This window comes from Asparagus officinalis, chromosome 10 (assembly GCF_001876935.1).
Source record: "Asparagus officinalis chromosome 10, Aspof.V1, whole genome shotgun sequence".
Classification (NCBI taxonomy): domain Eukaryota; kingdom Viridiplantae; phylum Streptophyta; class Magnoliopsida; order Asparagales; family Asparagaceae; genus Asparagus; species Asparagus officinalis.
Genome location: NC_033803.1, coordinates 41,398,154 through 41,420,150, shown reverse-complemented (window position 1 = coordinate 41,420,150; position 21,997 = coordinate 41,398,154). Strand labels below are relative to the sequence as shown.

At 39.7% G+C, this 21,997-nt stretch overlaps 1 protein-coding gene across 1 annotated transcript; it reads right to left on the bottom strand.

The window, feature by feature from the left end:
* Positions 18,951-20,836, bottom strand: LOC109825987 (protein TOC75-3, chloroplastic-like). The gene is made up of 4 exons (XM_020392925.1): positions 20,744-20,836; positions 20,443-20,550; positions 19,619-19,837; positions 18,951-19,154 (listed from the first exon to the last, which is right to left on the bottom strand). Exons 1-4 carry the CDS (start codon positions 20,819-20,821, stop codon positions 18,975-18,977), a joined length of 585 nt encoding a protein of 194 aa, XP_020248514.1. The 5' UTR covers positions 20,822-20,836; the 3' UTR covers positions 18,951-18,974.

Genomic DNA, 21,997 nt, shown 5'->3' with positions numbered 1-21,997 from the left:
AAGAGAATCTAGTTTGCCAATGTTTCTAGTAGACCACATGTTTTTAAGTGTGATGTTTCTAGGTTTGGACACTTAGCGAAATTTTGCTTTGATTTACAAAACATTTCAAAATCGCAAGTTGTTCCAAAAGAACTACCTTTGTTTAATGATGTTTCTCATTTACGAAATAATTTAAAAGAAAAATCTTTATTTGCAAATGATTCCCGTGCACGTCCACTTGGTCAACACAAATTATTTAACCATCTTCATTGCACCTATTGCAATCGAAAAGGTCATATGTACAATTTTTGTTTTGACCGTGCTAGTGCACCACATGTGCCCAAGAGGGTTCATAACCCTAGAGCTTTGAGCTTTATCGATAGGGGTCATGTCCCTAAACAATCCGGTACCAAGAATGCTTGGGTGCTAAAATGATTTGTTTCCAACCAAGAACTTAGTATTTTTATTTTTTTTCTTGGTTTTAAAAATTATACTTTGAAATCTTTGAACATGAAAACAATTTTCATGATCATTAGTTTCGATTTTTGTTAAGATGTTTGTATTTATATAACCCTCTGGGTTTATTGGGTATTTATTTCCCAAATCATGTTTACCGGATGCTAAAATGATTATATGGGTTGGAACAAGCTCAATAGCTTGATATTGTTACCTCTCTTAAAAATTGTGTTTTTATTTGTTGCTTTGAATTCATTATATTTCACTTCCTCTCTTAAAAATTGTGTTTTTATTTGTTGCTTTGAATTCATTATATTTCACTTATATGATGATATTTATGTGTTTGTGCTTATGGATCATCTATTCGTGTTTTATAATGTATTCTATGAGTGGTTTGATCAAGTTATACAAAGAAAATTCTCTTTTTTTTATCAAACATTGCTTTTGAACTCAAATCTTGATTTATGACTTCATTTGAGTGATTTGTTTTCACTTGAAAACTTTTTTCATGGTTCTCATGTTTTCCTCATTCCTTTGTTTTCATAAATCTATTTTTTTATACACTATGTTTTTATGCTTGTGTAATGAGACACTTCTTTCATAAATGACATATTAATATGTGTTCTCATTGTCTTGTTTGTATGTGAGTTATGTTTAGCATATCTTTCATTTATGCTTACTCACATGTTTTTACCTTAGCTTTCATTTCATATATTCTATTTGGCATTTTGGCATTTTGATAGGGGGAGCTATTCCCTATACTTGTTTTATACTCACTCATGTAGGCTTATAAAACTGCTTATGGGTCCCTTAACACAGCTCGTCACGGTGATTCGACAAACCAACGAACCATCGGGCGATGTATCCAAGCATGATCGTTAGACCACAACATCGAAGCTAAGTGAGATGCGACGAAGCAGATTAACGAAGCGACGAGGTTAAACACCGAAGCGGATTTACTACCAAATCAGGATTCGGACTGCCAAATCAGAGTCTAGATCAACAAATCAGAGTCCAGAGCAACAATAAAGTTGGGACAAATTGTGAAACCGGAAAACGGGCGCAAAACCAAACACCTGGAGGACTCGGCCGAAACCGAGCCACCTCTAGGTGGCTCGGCGGCCGATGGTGGCTCGGTCAAAGCCGAGCCACCAAGTGGTGGCTCGGCGAGCCACCAAGGTGGCTCGGTGGCCGAGCCACCTAGGTGGCTGGCCGAGCCACCTTTTGGGTGGCTCGGTGGCCGAGCGGGGCTCGGTGCCGAGCCACCTGGGCCAAGCCCAGATCTGGGCCGAGATCTGAGCCCAGATCTGGTTCTAAAAGCCTATAAATAGAGGGGGCAGGCTCATTGTTGAGGAGGTTGGATTTTTTGAGGCGAAACTCTGCTGGATTGAGAACTCGACTTCGGAATCTTGAAGCTTTGAAGACTTGGACATTCCAGATCTGGTTCTTGGCGACCATCCACGCCAAATAAGGCAGGAGTTCGAGAGAGATCAGATCTGAGATCTACACGGTAATCCTCCGGATCAAAACTTGGTTTTTGATCCCGAGAAGAGTATCGATTTCGCTTGGTCGATTTCGATTACTAAAGGCTATTATTTCCTTGGTGAAATAGTACCCCCGGCTGTTATTTCCTTCGTGAGATAACACCCATCATACCGTGTAGATCCGACCGGATCAAGATCGCGCGGTGGTCCACGGATTAACCCCGGCGCAGGCGAAGAACCCACACAAGCAAGAGACCGCAAAACAGGATCTTGCGATTTGTTCGAGAAAAGGAGAGTTGTAATTTTCTTCTTTTTTCTTTGATTTTGTTGTAACCGGATCTTATAAAAAGACCAGATCTTTTATAATCGAAAAACTGTTGCTTAAGAAAACAATGACGTCAATGAAAGCAATTTTCCCCGCGAACAATCTGGCGACCACAGGGAGCACCGATCTCGCATGCTGATGATCGTTGCGTCGCAGCGCTCGATCACCGGAGAGAAGGAGGTCGGTATGAATTCGACCAACAAAAGTCGAGAGGGATCTGTCATCTCGTCCGGAATCCACCATCCCGCCGCAGGTCCAAAACTTCTCCTCAGGAGAAAAGTCCGTGGTATGAGTATGAAGAAGTGCAGAATGCCAACGAAGATCTCACCCCAATTGATGCCGAAGTTGCATCGGGTGAAGCTCCACCGACCTCCAACCAGGTCAAATCTGTTCTCGCCAATGCCTCCGCCGTTGAAGGAGTAGTGACTCTTTCAAAGAGAGCCCGCCAGAGGCGATGTCAACGCCTGGCGCGGCAACTCGCAAAGGCAATGGAGTCCACTGACGGAATCCGCTATAACGCGGATCTGAAGAACAGGAGAGGCAAACAGCCTCAACAAACAATGAATGGCAGCTCCTCCAAGCCGCCAACGAATGAATGGATCCGTGTCAAACGGAATCGTTCAACACTTGATGAGCACATTCGCAAGCGCCGCGCACTGTCAGCGCAAGCACGGGCTCAAGTCCAGGAAGCCCGCAGAAGACTGCAGAAAGAAGTGGCCAAAAAGCCGCCACCAACCCGCCAAGTCTGGAGGCCGAAGTCTGAAGTGGCGATTCAGGCTAAAGAGCAACCTTTGCAGCCTTCAGCAAAAGTTCAACCTCCGGCGAACCAACCTAAATCGCCAATAATTCCCATAGCTACTCCGGGAGATCACGCAGAATCATCCCGAAGAAAGAAGTCAGTTTTGGAACGCCTCGGTCCACTTCCCGATGGACGATGCAAAGCTCCAGTTCAAGAATGTTTGGGCCCGATAAAGAAGCCCCGAACGACTCAACATGCTGGGAGTCGCCGCCACCCTCAACATGACAAAGAGATCAGGGCAGCTAAGCGCACCAATTTGCGCATTGAAGTCCAGGAGCCCGTTGAGAACTCACGCCCACAAAGGCGTGTTTCGAGGCGCGTGACTCTTGAAAGCCCAAAGAAGGTAGTTCGCCCTTAGAAGGAAACATTGTCGTCTGATAATGATGACATTATACCTGAGAAGTCGTGCCAACACACGATAGGTTACTCTGACCTTCAAGCCGATGAGTTGTACTATCGTGTTGGGGGTACGAGTAAAACTAGGAAAAGGAGTCCTCGGGAACTAGAAACACAATGTCCTTGTTCCAAACTCATTCGGGCAGTATTGTCTGAGTGCAACTGCATCAAGACAGTCCCCGAAAGAATTTCGGTTTTCGAGAGGCTCAGTACCGAAACGCCAAAACCAAGGCCTAGGCGTTTCCGACGAAGGAGAACGATGGTTGAAGACGGAGAATTTCCGAGGGTCACCACTAATATGACCAGCAAAGGGACATCTGGTTGAAGACGGAGAATTTCCAAAAATATGACCAGCAAAGGGACATCGACACGGGATAATCCCAAGTCGATTCCGGAAGCATCCCGGCGTATAACACGTCTGCAGTCTGGAGCCATCAAGCGAGGAACTTATGGTAGGGTTCGGACAAGATTACCTTCAGAAGATGAAGAATCGGATGCCGGCTCCGCGGTCGCATCAGGTAATACGGTATCCAGCGAGGGACAACCCCGCGAGTCACTTATGATAAGTGCAGAACAAGTAGCCAAGATGCTCGAAGAAGCCATGGCTAAACAACAGGAGAGCTTCAGGTTCGAAATGCAGATGGCCATGCAGAATATGAGAGAAATGCATGACCAACAAATCCAAACACTGACAAACCAGCAAGGCGAACCAAGTCGTCATAACCAGGTTAATCAGGGAAGATGAGAATGATGACAAACCTAGTCGGCATTTATCTAAGTATAGTCCGGAAGCGCGCGAGCTCATGGAAAAGCAGGGATATGATTTCACACTCGGAGAAGGTTTATACTTCGATCGAGGTCCTCGTATTCCAGCCAAAGCAGCATATGTACCAAAAGGGAAACCGAACGATTATTATAAATACAGACGAGGGTTAGGGTATGAATCTTCTTCAGAAGACGAATGTTGCTGGTTAATCAACAACCAATCATCTGAGCAATACAAAGATGAGTACTCATCAGATTCCTCGGAATGGGATTCCGATACAAGTCTGGGGGAAGCATTCAAAGCCCTAATGGCGAACATGGCTACAGCTGATCCGTCCACAATGGAGAATGATGATCAAATGCCAACATGGGAAGACCCATGGGTTCATCACCTGAATATACAGTATGGTGATAGGTTCGAACAGAGAGAACCCCCCACTGAAGATAAAATAGTCCAAATTAACATGGGTGACGAGGCCAACCCAAAGCCTATATTCACCAGTGATGGTCTTCCCTCAAATGAGAAAGAGGAATTAATTGCTCTCATCAGGGAATATATTGACGTCTTCGCTTGGAACTATGAAGATAAGCCAGGGCTTGACCCCAATGTGGCAATGCACCGCCTTGATATCAAGTCGGATGCCAAACCTGTCAAACAACAGCAAAGACGGTTTCGTCCACAGATTATGGAAAGCATACAGCGTTCAGAACGCCCCTCGGTGTCTTTTGCTACACCGTGATGCCTTTCGGTCTAAAGAATGCAGGTGCCACGTACCAGCGAGCAATGACTAAGATTTTCCAAGAACATCTCAGGAAAACAGTCGAATGCTACGTTGATGATTTGGTTGTAAAAAGCCGCAACAAAGAAGATCACATCAAGGACTTGAAGACGATGTTCGATCTCATGCGGAGTCATCAATTGAAGATGAACCCCACTAAATCCTTCCTTGGAATGTCCAGCGGAAAATTCCTTGGATTTGTCGTCACCACTAAAGGTATACATATCGATCCTGATAAGGTAAAGGCGATACATGAACTGCAACCCCCTAGAAATCTAAGAGAGCTCAGAGGATTGCAAGGGCGGTTAGCTTACATCCGGCGGTTCATCTCAAATCTTTCTGAGAAGTGCCAACCATTCTCTAAACTAAATAAGAAAGGGGTGTCATTTATTTGGGACGACGCCTGGCAAAAAGCATTCGAAGATATCAAAACATATCTGACGAATCCTCCCGTTCTCGTTGCACCAAAATCAGGTAAACCGTTCTTGATTTATCTCAAGGCGATGAACCACTCGATAAGTGCTTTACTAGCACAAGATGATGATAACGGTCACGAACAGGCAGTCTATTACCTAAGTCGGACCTTGGTAGGCGCCGAGTCTCGATATCCGATGATTGAGAAAGAATGCCTCGCATTAGTATTCGCAATGCAAAAGATACGGCATTACTTGGTCGGACAGACGATTTACGTCATTTCTAATGTTAATCCAGTACGGGTATTTATGATGCAACCGGCCTCTATGAATTGGCGATTAGAAAAGTGGGCCCTTCTCTTGTCCCAATATGATTTGCACTTCAAACAGCAGAAGTCAATCAAAGGACAAGCGATTTGTGATCTTTTGGCGGCAAACCCGACAACGGATACAGCAGAAGTATATGATGACTTGCCGGATGAAACCCACGAGGTTAACACTACATCGCACCAACAAGTATGGCAATTATACTTCGATGGTGCTTCGAGAGCAGTTAATAGGGCAATAACCCATGGATGTCCTAAAGTCTCCTCCGGAGTTAGAGTTGTCTTAGTTTCCCCGGGGATGCATGTGATGCCTCGGGCTTATTCACTGACTAATCCATGTTCTAATAACGTGGTCGAGTACAACGCGCTTCTCATTGGACTCAGTTTTGCCAAGGAGCTGGGGGTCGAATATCTCGAAGCTTTTGGGGATTCTCAACTGATAGTATTCTTTATTGAATACATCCCTCGTCTCCAGAACGCTTATGCGGATGCACTGGCAGCACTAGCGGTATCACTTGCGCAGCCTCCCGAAACTGAACTATTAGTCACAGTAAGGACGCATCAGCTCTGCATACCCATATACAATATGGATAATGAAGAGGAAGATGATGGAAACATAAACGCCAAAGAGGTGAATTCAACTCAAATTGGGTCTGAGTCCTGAGATTGGCGTTTTCCTATCATTGACTACGTCCAATATGGTATTCTGCCAGAGGATGTAAAAGAAAGGGAATCAATCCGCCGAAGAGCACCAAGATTCTTCTATAATACCGAGACCCATACATTATACCGTCGAGGGTACGATGATTTGTTACTCCGATGCCTTTCGAACAAAGAAGCAGAAGAAGTTCTTAAGGAAGCACACGAAGGAGAATGTGGTGCGCATCAGTCCGGTCCCAAACTGTATGATCGCATCAGGAGAATGGGATATTTTTGGCCACAAATGGTTCGTGATGCAATCGAATACGCCCGAGAATGTCATGCCGGTTAAGTACATGCAAATTATATGCACCAACCACCAGAGCGTTTACACACATCAACCACGTCTTGGCCGTTCGAGACATGGGGTATGAACATTGTCGGTCCTATTTTTCCGCCTTCAGTCAAAGGTGATCGATTTATTCTCGCAATCACGGATTACTTTTCAAAGTAGGCTGAAGCGATTCCGCTTAGAGGAGTAAAAACGAACAACGTCATTAATTTTATCAAACATCATGTCATATACCGACACGGTGTGCCAAGACGGATCATTCATGACAACGGTCCACAGTTCATAAGCAACGCCTTCATCAGGTTCTGTGACAAGTTCAAGATCGAAGATGTTTCGTCGACAGCTTATTATCCCGCCGCAAACGGACTAGCTGAGGCTTTCAACAAGACGATCATTAAGATCCTGTCAAAGCTCATGAAGACCAATAAACGAGACTGGGACGCATACGTACACCTACAGGAGCTACCCCATATTCGTTGGTATACGGATGTGAAGCTGTGCTACCACTGGAAATCCAAATCACATCCCTTCGGATCGCTCTCGCAACTGGGATGACAACAGAAGAACAACATCAGAAACGTCTTGAAGAACTCGAAATGTTGGATGAAAAGCGCTTGGAAGCTCAACAACACATTGAGTTTTATCAAGCCAGAATATCTAGGGCTTTTAATAAAAGAGTCCGACAGAGAAGCTTCAAGGAAGGAGATCTGGTCCTCGCTGCTCGCCGACCGATAATCCTCAACTCCAAGAAGAAAGGTAAATTTGAACCCAAATGGGAAGGACCGTTTGTGATAGACACAGTCTACTCAAACGGCGCATATCGCCTGATTACTCAAGAGGGCGCCAGGCAATTAATGCCAATAAATGGGAAGTTCCTGAAAAAATACTATCCCTAGTACATTCAGGATAACCCGTTTACCGGGAAGTTCCTTGAAGAATATTACACTTAATATTCTAGAGGATAACCCAAAATCATTTTCACCACCAAAATCCCTCACTAATCAATTTCAATTGACAGTGAGTCCACCAAAAGTGTCTTTCTGACCCAAACCACCAGCAAATTCCCCTCTTGAATCTTTTCATGAACAAGAGGTCCGCTTTCAGTTCAGAGTCCCCTTTCGATAAACGAAAGAACTCCCTTCTTTTTCTCTTTGGTTAAGCCTTCCCATGGTTATAGCCTAAGTTGAAATTCCACTTCGATAAATAAGGAACTCATCTTCAGATTAGATAACCAATCCTATAAAAGGTAAGTTTATCTAGATCTTTCAGATTCTCGGAGTGGAGATCCCACTTCTAGTTTCTTTTGCGCTGGAAATAGAATATAAAATTCTTCCTTTCCAGAATCAAGGAATAGAATATAAAACTCTTCCTTCCTTGTATTCGGGTTCGTCTTCACCCTAAAAGAAGACCGGGAAATAGAATATAAAATTCTTCCTTTCCCACACCAACCTTTTCCAAGAATTTATCAATCTAGGATTCATCCTAGGAAGTTTATCCCGAATCCTAAGCAGGGATAAGTCTGCGCCTAACACGCGCTGCCGGTTTAGTCTTTCTCCGTAGAAAAAGACACCAGAGTTCGATTCTGGGGTATTTTATCCTGAAACCTAAGCAGGGATAAGTCTGCGCTTAACCCGCACTGCCGGTTAGTTCTTAACCGTTAAAAAGAGTACTCGCCCACATATTCAACATTGTGGCAGGTTGTTATTAATAACACCAAAATTCATGCCTTACACGCATGGAAAATTTCATCCTGAATCCTAAGAAAGGATATACCGACGCCTAACACGCGTCGCCGGTTTAGTCTTTCTCCGTAGAAAAAGACACTAGTGTTCGATTCTGGGACTTTTATCCCGAAGCCTAAATAGGGATAAGTCAGCGTCTAATACACGTTGTCGAGTAGCCTATTCCCGTAACAATGGCGAAGTCTACGTATTCGAAGTCGTAGCAGCGAGTCTCAGAGAATTCACTCTCTTAGCACAACGTTACATGCGGAGCGGATTTAGACAATCTGCATGCTAGCCCGACTCAAACGGTAGTCAGTAAAGGCTTATCAAACCCATTGAAGGCTGGGGGTTAGCCAAAAATCCTGAAGTCAACACCTAACACGTGTCGTCGGGTAGCCTATTCCCGTAACAAATGGTAAAGCCTATGTATTCAACATCATAGCACAAAGTCTCAGAGAATTCACTCTCTTAGCACAACGTTACATGCGGAACGGATTTAGACAATCCGCATGCTAACCCGACTCAAACGGTAGTCGGTAAAGGCTAATCAAATCCGTTGAAGGCTGGGGGTTAGCCAAAAACCCCAAAGTCGACGCCTAACACGCGTCGCCGGGTAGTCTATTCCCGTGAGAAAGACGAAGTCTACGTATTCAATATCGTAGCACTAAGAGCGTTAACTCTCTTAGCACAACGTCACATGCGGAACAGATTTAGACAATCCGCATGTAAGCCCGATTCAAACGGTAATCGGAAAAAGCATGTCAAATCCGTTGAAGGCTGAGGATTTGCCAAAAATCCTAAGTCAACGTCTCATACACGTTGCTGTTTAGTCTTTTCACAGGAGAAAGACGAAGTCTACGTATTCAATATCGTAGCACTAAAAGGGTTAACTCTTTTAGCTTAACGTCACATGCGGAACGGACTTGAACAATCCGCATGCTAGCCCGACTCAAACGGTAGTCGGTAAAGGCGCATCAAACCCGTTGATGGTCATCAAGTGAAGATGATCTAACAGCAAGGTTGGCCTCAACTCGGTCTACCTGATCCCGCTGCACCTGATCTCGAGCTCAGCAAGAACTCGAGTATCGCGCCATGTCTGTAAGCAAGTATCCAAATTGGCAGCAATGAATGAAGAGGCACCTGCATCCCGGAGCTCACGTAACATCTGAAGCTCGTGCTCCAGGCAATCCAGGTCATCAATTATAGCCTTCGCCAGATCCGGATATCCTGCATCCCTTATTTATTCACTCCTCTCCCATATATTCGAAGGGGTTGGAGGATTTTTGGAGCCTAATTACTGCCTTTTTTGGATCATTATTAGGCCGGTTCGGCTCATTCTCAATACTCCAAAAAGTATACGAGTATAAACTGCTTCTTAATACTCCAATAAGGTATACGAGTATAAACTGAAAGTTCAGTTGCTGTAACAGGTCTTCCTCAACATGAATTTCCTGCGTCAACTCAGACTCCAAGACATTAAGAGCATCCTTGCCCATTGCAAGTTCCTCCTCTAAGCGAGCTATTTCCGCTCGACTCGATTTTATATCTCGGCGTAGGTTGACTAAACTGCTTCTTAATACTCCAATAAGGTATACGAGTATAAACTATTCCCTATTTTTGTTGAGAAGTTTCTGGAGAGTATTTTTCTAAAAATATTCTTAAGGATAACTCAACAACTCTCCAAAACGTATAAGAGTATAAACTACTTCTCAAGACTCCAACAAACGTACGAGTATAAACTATGTCAAACGTCGGACAACGCGTTGCAAATGAAGACTCAACGCCAACAATCGATGGTCAGTTCTATGTTGAAACAACAAATACGAGCTAAGGATCAGAAAATCAGGAATTAACTTCAAGTTCAAAATTTCGACAAACGGTCAGACAATAAATGCAGTACCAGAACCCTTGCAGACATTCGACAAAGCACCGAATAGCCTGGAGGATTGAAAGAATCAAGAATAGAAGCCATTCCAAAGTCCCGTGACACCGATTGAAGGTTGGGACAATCATATCCAAAGTATTCCAGACTCTTCTATAAAAGAATGAGGCAAGCAGATTTACTGCCAAATCAGGATCCGGACTGCCAAATCAGAGTCTAGATCAACAAATCAGAGTCCATAGCAACAATAAAGTTGGGACAAACTGCGAAACCGGAAAACGGGCGCAAAACCAAACACCTGGAGGACTCGGCCGAAACCGAGCCACCTCTAGGTGGCTCGGTGGCCGAGCCACCTAGGTGGCCGAGCCACCTGGGCCAAGCCCAGATCTGGGCCCAGATCTGAGCCCAGATCTAGTTCTAAAAGCCTATAAATAGAGGGGGCAGGCTCATTGTTGAGGAGGTTGGATTTTTTGAGGCGAAACTCTGCTGGATTGAGAACTCGACTTCAGAATCTTGAAGCTTTGAAGACTTAGACATTCCAGATCTGGTTCTTGGCGACTATCCACGCCAAATAAGGCAGGAGTTCGAGAGAGATCAGATCTTAGATCTACACGGTAATCCTCCGGATCAAAACTTGGTTTTTGATCCCGAGAAGTGTATCGATTTCGCTTGGTCGATTTCGATTACTAAAGGCTATTATTTCCTTGGTGAAATAGTACTCCCGGCTGTTATTTCCTTCGTGAGATAACACCCATCATACCGTGTAGATCCGACCGGATCAAGATCGCGCGGTGGTCCACGGATTAACCCCGGCGCAGGCGAAGAACCCACACAAGCAAGAGACCGCAAAACAGGATCTTGTGATTTGTTCGAGAAAAGGAGAGTTGTAATTTTTCTTTTTTCTTTGATTTTGTTGTAACCGGATCTTATAAAAAGACCGGATCTTTTGTAATCGAAAAACTATTACTTGAGAAAGCAATGACATCAATGAAAGCAACTTTCACCGCGAACAACTCATGCATATTGATAGGGGGAGCTTTCGCTCTCTTCATTCTTGTTGTTTTCCCTTTTTTGATGTTGTCAAAGGGGGAGAAATATTGTGAGTATAGCCTTTCTTGTTTATATGCATGATATATTATACTTTGTATATTCATTTCCTTTCATGCATATATCCTTTTTGTAAATTGTTTATCATCATAAAAAAGGGGGAGATTATTGGCCTTCTTATTTTGATGATGATTTACAAATAATTTACTTCTAATGTTGTTTGTCTAGTGTTTGTGTTTTTGTATCAATTATAGACAAACAACATGTTGGAGGGTGGATGGAATTGCGCATTCACGATCATATCCAATGGAGGTTGGCGGAATTATGGAGTGAAGCATTGCAATTCAAAGTTGAAGATCCAAGTTTAAGCTTCATCCACAAGTGTACCAAGATAGAGCTTCGTTGAAGATCACAAGCTTGGGTATATGTAGTTTAGGTTCTTATATTATGTGTGTTAGTACTTTAAGCTCAATCAATTTTACACACACATTATATTGGTTTTCATATATATATATATATATATATACATAGTTATATATATATATACATATATACAATTTAGTTTTGGTTTCCAAGTTTATATAAATATGAATTTACATCTTTCATATTTATTGTTTTGGTTATTCTTGTTTAAATATGAAACAATTGAATATAATTGGAAAATACATTTTTGTTTCATGTTTATATGCTTACATATGATTTCATTAATATCAATTTTAATTAGTTCAATGAAATCATATTTGTTGTTTTGAAAGTTTGCAAAACAAGTATTTTTTTGAAAATATTGCTTTCTTGGTATATGGACTTAACAATAATGATATACATCTTCTATTAAGTCTATATATAACAATAATGATATACATCTTCTATTAAGTCTATATATTCATTTTGTAATATTTCAAAACATGATCAAGCTAAAATGTCAAAACTCATGTGTTTACATTTTCATGTTTTGGACTATTTTGTAAAATGATGATATTTTACATTTGGGAAGTCCTTTTAAAAAACCAGTTTTTGTAGCATGTGTATTATCATGCCTACAATCATTTCCCAAAGTTTCACATTTTTCTGAATTTATTTGATATTTTTAAACCCAATTTAAAGTTGAGTTTTTCTGTGCACTTCAGGTCTGTGCATGTCTAGTCGACTCATTAGTCGACTCATGAGTCGACTCATAAGTCGACTCACGAAGTGCAGCGCAGTTGTAATTTTTCTTCTGCTGAGTCGACTCATATAAGGCGACTCATTAGTCGACTCATAAGTCGACTCATAAGTCGACTTATTAGAGAGTCGTTGCACAATAACGGCTAGTTTTCTGATTTGTTTGTTTACGGGTTTTTGGTCTTTTCCTTGGGGTTTTTGCTGAAGTTTTAAGTGGGTATAAATATCCCATTGCCTTCAGCTCTTCATACATCCAAGAGAATGTTTTAAACAAGTTTAACAAGGGTTTAAAGTTTGTTTTAGTTTGTTTAAAAGAGTGTTTAAGAGTTTTGTTTGTGAAGAGAATTTCACAAGAGCAAGTGGAGATCATCCTTGGTGTTTGAGCATTCACTCTTCTCCCTCTCTCTTGTTATCTATAGAGAAGTTTCCCTAAACTTAATCTATCTTTACATTTATATTATTTAATTACCATTTTATTAAGCTAGTGTTTATATTGAGTTTGGTTGATTTTATTTACTCTTTGTTTACACACACAACCATTGAGCTTATTGTATTTGCATACATTGTATAATTAGGTTGTGGGATTGTGTGACTTAGAGTGTGAGCTTACATTGAGTTATCACCTTGTATTAGAGAACAAACACTTTGTTATTGTGCCTAATTGTGTAGATTACTTTGTAATACACTTGTACACCGATAGGAGTGTGTGGTGAGGACGGAGTCGATACCAAGAGGAGTGGTGTCGATGGCCTAGTGAGAGGTGATAATTCCGAGCACTTGAGGAGGTCGATACGTGAGGACCAACACTTGAGGTTGTAGTTTGTGTATGTACATTGTGAGGATTTATGAGAGTTGTCGGTTGACTTGATAACCGAGTGTGTAGAGTTTTCGGTTAGCTAGAAAACCGAGTGTGTAGAGAAGTTCCGGCTTCCAAACCGAACTGTATAGTGGATCCTCCTCGAGAGTGGGGACCGGGGACGTAGGACGGAAGGTCCGAACCTCGTGAACATATACTGTGTTTGGTTTGCATTGGCGCACTTATAACTGTTCATCTTATAGCCTATTTCATCTTGTTTACATTGTCCACTAGTTTGTTTCACCCTTGTGATAGTTTAAATATATCCTTGCATATACCATATAGTATATTTCTTTGCTAGGATATATCACCTTAGTTATATTGCTTATTCTTGCTCATATCACATTGTATATCTATCTTGCAAGAATAATTTGTTAGTTAGTTTTAATTGGCATAAAATTGGATTAGATTAGCATAAGACCCTATTCACCCCCCTCTAGGGTTCTTTCCTAGCGGCCTTAGGGTCTAACAAATTCTACTGCTAGGATCACATCTGATTTTCTATACTAGTCTCATCCGTGGCATACTCATTTGCCCTATCTACCATCGGATCTATCTCGTTACCACTATCAGAACTTATCAGTACTTTTTGGCCAGCTTGAGTAAAATCTAAAAAATCAAACCCTCCCATTGCGCTCAGAACACTCAAAAACCTACCTGAACAGTGTTTCCGCCACTTATAGTATTCTCGCCGCCACAATAACTTCTTTTTTTCATTTTTCTTTTCTTTCTCTTCATCTTGATTCTTGTAAGCCGATCTTTAATCTCACATGACGACGACTTCTATCTTGAAAACTAACTACCAAATTCATCATCATGGCTCTAATACTATTTGTTGGGGAATTTTAGTCACTCCGCGAACTACGATCTTCACAACTTGGAAACCAACCCACAATCAACAAGATATAAAACATCCACAATTAAGAGACACCGAGATTTACGTGGTTCGGTCGACCAACTTCGACCTATGTCCACGGGGCAACAATACGAGAAATTTACTATGTATCAGGGAGAACTACAAGAGGAACCACTTAACTCTCGTCTCTTAATCTCTCAACCTCACATACATAATCAACTCTGATATTCTCTCCAAAACCCACGTCTTACAATCTTTTGAACGGACAAAAACTGCGAAACCCTCTCCCAATGATGTAATCTTTTGCACGGACAAAGACTTTGAAACCCTCTCGCATATTCTTGAGTCAGGCTACGCCCTCTGCTAACCTTATATTACAAGAATATTGACTCTCTCTCATCTGCTAGGTTTTTCCTCCAACAATAGAAGAATATATACATAGGAAAATAAAAGTCATATCTCTAGCCTAACTTTCTAATTAAAATAGAATTCAAACTTCTAATCATGATGAGACCCAATCTCCTAATCATGATAGATCTCTAACTCTATCTAATTCTCATGAAGTTATACAAATAATCAATACATAATCCCAACATCTCCTCCTTCAATATAAATCAAAAGAAAATAAAAATAAAATGAAGATACTATTGTTTTACCTATATTACCTTACACAATATGTCATTGTTCATAGTATTTCCTCTTATGTGTTTAACTTTAAATTTAATAGTACCTTGAATTCGGTAGTAGGCCCATCTGACGAGTGCTTTAGCAAGCCATTGTTCAATTCACTGACGACATTTACAGTAGGATATGAATCTCCTCTTCATCCTTCGGTTGATGCCATAATTTTTTTCTCTTTTCTCTTTCTCATTTTTTTAATGTTTTTGTTTGTTTAATGCAAGAAAGAAAAGGAGTTATATGCAACTTATTAGACTATAACTAAGGAGGATCAAACAGGAGGACTTACAAACTATAATAATCGATTTGCTAATTTATTAATGCCTTACATTATCGGGTTTAATATTTTCAGAGGAAAAAACTTTTGCTAATTTAGGAGTCATTTCCCTACTCTTTTATTATAATTATCCAATTTTAGAAAAATCAATGTAGAAGAGAACGTTATAATTTTATCTGAGATGTTGCCAATTCAATGGATCTAGTTATCATTGCTCTATCTGAGAGTTTAATAAAATAGATCCAAAGGCAAAATTCATGAAAAGTAAAAAAGAGAGAGGAAAAGAGAAGGGGAAAGGGTTAATTGCAGATAGACCTCCTTGAAAACTCTACTTAAGCAGATAGACTCCTGATTGAATTTTACTCCTAAAAATTTTAAAATAGTTTTATTGATTCAGATATACCCCTTTACATTTTTATTGGTGTAGATAGGCCTTCTAATGCCAATTTTGTTACACTTAGGGGCGGTTTGGCTCATGGATTAGTTTTGATGCATCTCATAGATCTAAAAAAATCGACATCCATAACCATGTCTGTTTGCATGCACATTGAAGAGGATTTGATGAATGACAAATTTAAGCAAAAAATTCTTGTTTGGTTGAACAAGAATTTGTTGAGGATAAATGGTATAATATCACTCATTTGTCCTTTTTAGATAAGCCTGAATAAAAACCAGAGTGTAATCCATATATTGTTAGGGAATTAGAATTGATGCGTTAATCCTACATGGCAGCTCCAATTTTATGATAAAAAATACGAACCAAACAATGTATTTAATTAAAATTTAAGATTTTTGTCTTGTAGGTCCTATTTTTTTAATGTAAAGTTGCAAAATATATACAAGGAAACAAACACCTCCTTATATAGTAAAAAAAATTGTTGAATTTTTTATCATGACTTTGGGCACACATAGAAATCGAACTTAGGCCTCCCACGAGAAAGCGACACCGTTTTGCCATGTGACCTATTAGACCGTCCAATTATTGAATGTTTTTAGTTGTAATCTAATATAAAATTCATTAGTATTTTGAAATTAGTCCATCAAAATCATTAAAAGTGTTATTCATTCCCTCAATTACTATTATTATCTCAAAATTTGCAATCGTTTGAATTTGGAGGAATATTTAATTTAACTTAACTTTGTATCTCGGATTTTGCTTAAGTTATATGTAAACTCAAAGCATGTTTAAAAGCCAAACGCAATCTTTTCTTCTTCTTTTTTCAACTCAGTTTTTCACTCCTAAGACCAGACGCATTTTCCCTTTTTAGCAGCAAGAATCAGAGCCAGATCAGAAGCGGTTAAAATATAGTTAATCATGTTTTTTTTTAATTTGAGGAAATAGGTAATCATGTTAAATTAAACACTAATCCAATCAGACTTAGACATTGGACAAAAAAATAACAAAGGAAGTATTTGAAATAAGTAAAAAAAAAATGAGCGACTAAATATTATTGAGGCGCTAACTTTGAATTATGAAAGGATGCAAGGGAACCAATATGGGGAAACACCATAAATAATTAATAATTAGTTCAAACTATTAATATTTTGATAGGAAATATTTAGCTAGATTTTTTTTATATACAGGAAAAATCAAAATCGAAAAGAGAATCAAAACAAAGAATATAGACTTTTAATCATTTCCACAAATAAATTAACTACAACTTGGAATTACGGATGCCAGTTATTCCATATTAGCTTGGATTTATTGGACATCTTCATTTTGATGATCGAATTATCTGGTATCACACGTGTGGGATATGGGCGCCCTTATCAGTTGCCTGCTGTATCTATTTTGATATGATTGTTATTATGGAATTTGGGATAGGATCAAGAGGTTTGTAAGATCATATCTCTTGGTGTTGATTATCCCTATCTACAGGAATTTTGGTAGCTAATTGAAGGAACTTATCTCTTGGTTTAAGTTCCTCTATAAATTAGAATGGAGATTTCATTCTCACACACAACAAATTGGCAATTGGCTCAAGAAAATTGATCGGAGGTTACTATATGGATTGTGAATAGGGCGGGGGAGTCTTGTCCATCGTAATTCTTTCTATCATCAAGATCTGAATAGGTTATCACTAGCTTCAAATCAGAGTATTGATCCGGGGTATAACTTCTACACTCATCTTTCAACATGGTATCAGAACTTTGGTTCGTGCTTTGATCCGTTAGCTGTGATGGGATATATAGATTAACAGTGATCTAATTATGTATGTTTTATTTAGATCTAAAAAGAATTAAATTCTTATTTATTATATGCTTTTGCCGATCAAGTTTTTCTTTTATGCTTGATCCGTATAACCTTGAAAAGTTTTTGAGTAATTGTGTTAATCATTATGCTCAGGTAACTTGGTTCTTTTTGATATGGTAATAATCAGATATGTTTGTGAAACGAAAGAAGAAAAATAAATGAAAGTGCATTCTTTTAGGGTTGTTTTAGATCCATAATTTCTTTTTGTAATCTTGTTTTACTTTTAATCCATTTTGATCAATGTATGTTATGATGTTGATCATGATTAAAATTTCTAAAACTCTAAAAACAAGTTGTTTAGTTTGTGTTTGTTCAGTTATTAAAAGGATCAAAGATTTTGATTGAATTTCAATTCATACTTTGACCTTTTCTGCTTTTTGTTTTTTTATTAACTGAAAAACAAAAATAAAGAGCCGAACATAGCTACGAAAAGATTCGTACGCAAGACCATTTATGATTAATTAGTAGAGTAGAACGCGCGTGCTTGCTTCATGTAGTTGTTTCACCAAATAAGAAATTAAAAATACAAAGAAAGAGATAAAAATACGAACAAATGCTGCGCATCATCACTGCATAACTACACGCTCCTCCATATAATTGTTTCACCGAAAAAACAGTAAAATTGCGAAGAAGGAAAAAAACATACAAACAAACCCCGTGGATTGCGTAACTTCTCAGTCTGTACAATTTGATGTTTTTATGTGGTACATTTATGAAATAAATTTACTATTGAAAATCAAATAACACGAACCTCTGAAAAGAAAATCCTAGGAAATCTTTTTTATGCAACACGAGTTATACAAATCTCAAATTATTAGGCACAAGGAGAAGGAACAATATGTTGACCAAAGTATTATGCGCATGCTTCTCTTGGAGAACCACCTATGGAATGTTAAGAATATAAGACGTAAAATACAAAGTATTCAACAATTCTGGGAATGACATGTTATTGAATGAGAAACAACAGCTATTAAATAGCTTTTACAGAATGAAACAGTTTAATTACACCCCAGTTCTAATCGTGGTAACAAACTTGACTAGTACAAAACAGGACAGCCCAAACGGTTGGAACCGTTTGGGAAAACCCCCTCCCAAACGGTTACAATCGTTTGGGCGAAAGAAAAAACCCGTTTGGGCTAAAGCCGTTGGGGATGAGTATTCCCCAACGGACGTCCAAACGGTTGTAACCGTTTGGGCAAAGTCCCAAACGGTTATAACCGTTTGGGCAAATTCCCAAACGGTTACAACCGTTTGGGATGTAAAAACTGCCCAAACGTTTGGACAAAAATTTGCCCAAACAGTTTCAACTGTTTGGCCTGTTGATTTTTAGCATTTTTTTTAATGTTGATTGTTTTATTTATCTACCTGTTTACATTTAATATACGCATCTCACACAATGATTTCTCAATATCTCACAATGAAATCAAAAACATATACATACACAAAAATGTCTCAAACGGTGTTATATCCAATATTATTCTGCTTACATTTAATATACACATCTCACACAATGATTTCTCAACATCTCACAATGAAATCGAAAACATATACATACACAATATCTCAAGAATATTCCTACACGCACTCAACTCACCCATATTGTATCCCCGCACAGAATTAGGTCCTCCAAGAGTGAATCTGGTTAGTGTGAGCTGACGATGGTTGAAGAATGGGAAATTGGTACCAATTCCCAGGCCTTGATCTAGCTGCAATTTAGAAAATATAGACAATCAAGATATATGATATATGTGATTATTGGAGAGAAGCAAAACAAAAAAATAAATAAGAATCACATAAGATGCATAAATATTATTAAAATGATATGCTAAGATATCCATTCTTACAGGCATTCCTAAGGGTAGATGTTCCTAAATAACGCCTGTGGGGAAAAAAAACACTAGTAACATGCTTATTACACAATATCACATTGAAGTTGGCTTTTTTTTAATCATTTGCAACTATCCAATGGCTTATATTGGCCAGCTAATTCCATTAAGTAAATAGGTGAAAAATAGTTTATGTCATGCAATTCCGATTGTCAATTGTCTTGAAGTAGGAAAATCAATTGATAAATAGGCATTGGAACCTCTGACAACAGTGATGCATATGAAGAATTGCAGTTAACAGTTCTATAAAACTGGAAGCAACGATCAGTAAGAGGACATGATACCTGAAACACATTCCTTTCACCAACAATTGCACTATTGACAAACTTTGTGTTGTCACAAGTAATGTTTGCTTGTGCAAATGCCATACGATCAACACCAGTACTACTCAAGGTTGTCAGAGGTCCATCCATGCTCAAAGCACCAGTAGGCAATTGCCGAGCACCATTATACACGCCATCCAAGTAAGGATGCACATACTCAAGCTTGAAAGATAGATCATCCTAAACAAGCAAATAAGAGGGCAAACAAACTGTTAGCAAGAACAAATGCACAATTACAACACTAGTAAAAATGAAAAAGCGCTTGTTAACTGAAATTCTCTAGCTTTCTTGTTAAATCCCTACGCAACTGATTCCCTTATCCTTTAATTATCATCCAAAGATTAATCCCAAATCAAACTTGTAAACTTCACCAGACTATAGCTGTAATTTAAAATCCTTAAACTTATGTAAAGTAAGCAGAATGTCCACATATGCAGTATGATATCCCAGATGCTTCTAATCTGTAAACTCTACAACAAATTGCTAGTGTGAAAAAGAAGAAAAGTGTTTAACATGCACGCCCCGCGAACCACCCATTCTCCAATATGTATAAGGTTAACATACAATTGGCTCATTAATTTATAAAGGAAACATGTTGCCTAGTGCATTTTGACAAAACCTCTTAGATAGTGGATGTTCAGCTCAAATCAAACCATATTTCCCAAATAAACATATACTGCAAGATTTAGGATTCTCTTGTATGTAATTCGAGTATACAGAACATTTATACATACATATAAATATTGCAAATCTAGGATGTTCTAGTGCATAATGATGTGTGTTACCTGAGGATTGAGGAGATTGCTAGATGTCACAGAGCCCACAATGGACCTGTTTTGCCCTTTGATGTTTCGATGCTCAAATGTAACTGTTCCACCAGGTTGAATAGATGCCTGAGAACTACTACAGTTTTTCTAAATTCCTAATGTGTGAAAAATGTTAAGCCATGCAAATACAAAAAACATTAGGATATGTTGACAGTACCACAGTCGGCCGTCCATATCGCCCGGGTACAATACTCCATTGTTAATAAATAAATTCTGAATGGTAAACTTTTGGTAAAAACAATGGATGAGTATCAGTCACCTTCAACTTCAAGGCTACTTTCTTAAGCTTGTTCATTGCTCTGAACTTTCTCATTCTTGCTATAGCTGTGATGTCCATCGACTCATCAGATGCATCCCCATCTTAAGTTTGTTGGATCTGTCTACCGCAACTTTCTATGTAGGAACAAAAAATAGGAAGAAAAAATAAATTGCAATACTCAGCAACTCAAGGTTATGAGGAAGATTGTGATGTAAGAGCTATCAATTGAGATATTTTTCCTTAACAGCTACATAATGAAAATAAGGAACTATAATCTACAACAAATGGATGACAATGTAAAAGAAAACAGTAATAAAGCAGCATATCGGATCTGATTATATTGGTGCTATTGACACAATATTATGAGATCTGAATCCACACCAGATCTCATTCCGGAGAGGGACAAACCTTTGCTTTGAGAATGACCTTGATTGCCACCTCCTCCCCCTTCATCTCTCCCTTCTTAGACTTGGCTGTGCAAGTATACCCAAAATGTCCTCTCCCAACCTCTTCACCAAGCTCGTACTTTGAGAAAAACTGCTTCGAGAAGCCAAAAGTCTTATCAAAGCCCAACTCAACCTCGCTCCCCTGGGGGATGGAAGCCTCATTGTTCTTCACCGAGCCGTGGCGGCGCGCAATAAAGGCCTTAATGTGCTTGGCAGGAGAAGGAGGGGGAATGGGTGCTTAAAGATTCTGAGGGGCATGGATCTTACGCTAGAATTGGCCAGGGAATTCTTGTAAGAGCTGGGTAAAGGACTGAGGCTGTAAAAGGGGAACTTTGAGGGGTTTTGTGTATACCTCGTATTCAGTTTCTGAATATAACTGATGGAAACGATGGAGGAGGAGGAGCGTCAGCGAAGATGAGGGAGGCGGAGGGGGTACGATGGCCCACGGCGAAGATGAGGGGGGCCCTGGCGAACGAAGATGAGGCGAAGATGAGGTGCGTTGGCCAGCGGCAGCAGTCGGACTTCGACCGGGTCGGATGAGGCGAAGTCGAGGGGGTTAGGGATTTGAGAGTGCGGTGGGGGTTAGGGATTTTGGGGATGACTCTAATTTGGAGCTGGGACGAAAATTTTGGGGATGACTTTTATTTGGCGCTGGGACAAAAATTTTGGGATGACTCAAATCTGGCGCTGGAATGAAAATTATGGGGGGGAAACGAAAGGAAAAAAAAGGCTTTTATTTTTTAAAAAAAAAAACTCCCAAACGGTTTTAACCGTTTGGGTTGAGATATCCCAAACAGTTAAAACCGTT

Excerpts from the sequence above, each read along its gene's own strand:
- LOC109825987 (XM_020392925.1), bottom strand. The coding sequence starts at position 20,821 with ATGGACATCACAGCTATAGCAAGAATGAGAAAGTTCAGAGCAATGAAC. Across the intron at positions 19,838-20,442 it reads GCAATCTCCTCAATCCTCAG|GATGATCTATCTTTCAAGCT; the intron begins GTAACACACATC and ends TTGCTTGTTTAG. Across the intron at positions 19,155-19,618 it reads GTGAAAGGAATGTGTTTCAG|CTAGATCAAGGCCTGGGAAT; the intron begins GTATCATGTCCT and ends TCTAAATTGCAG.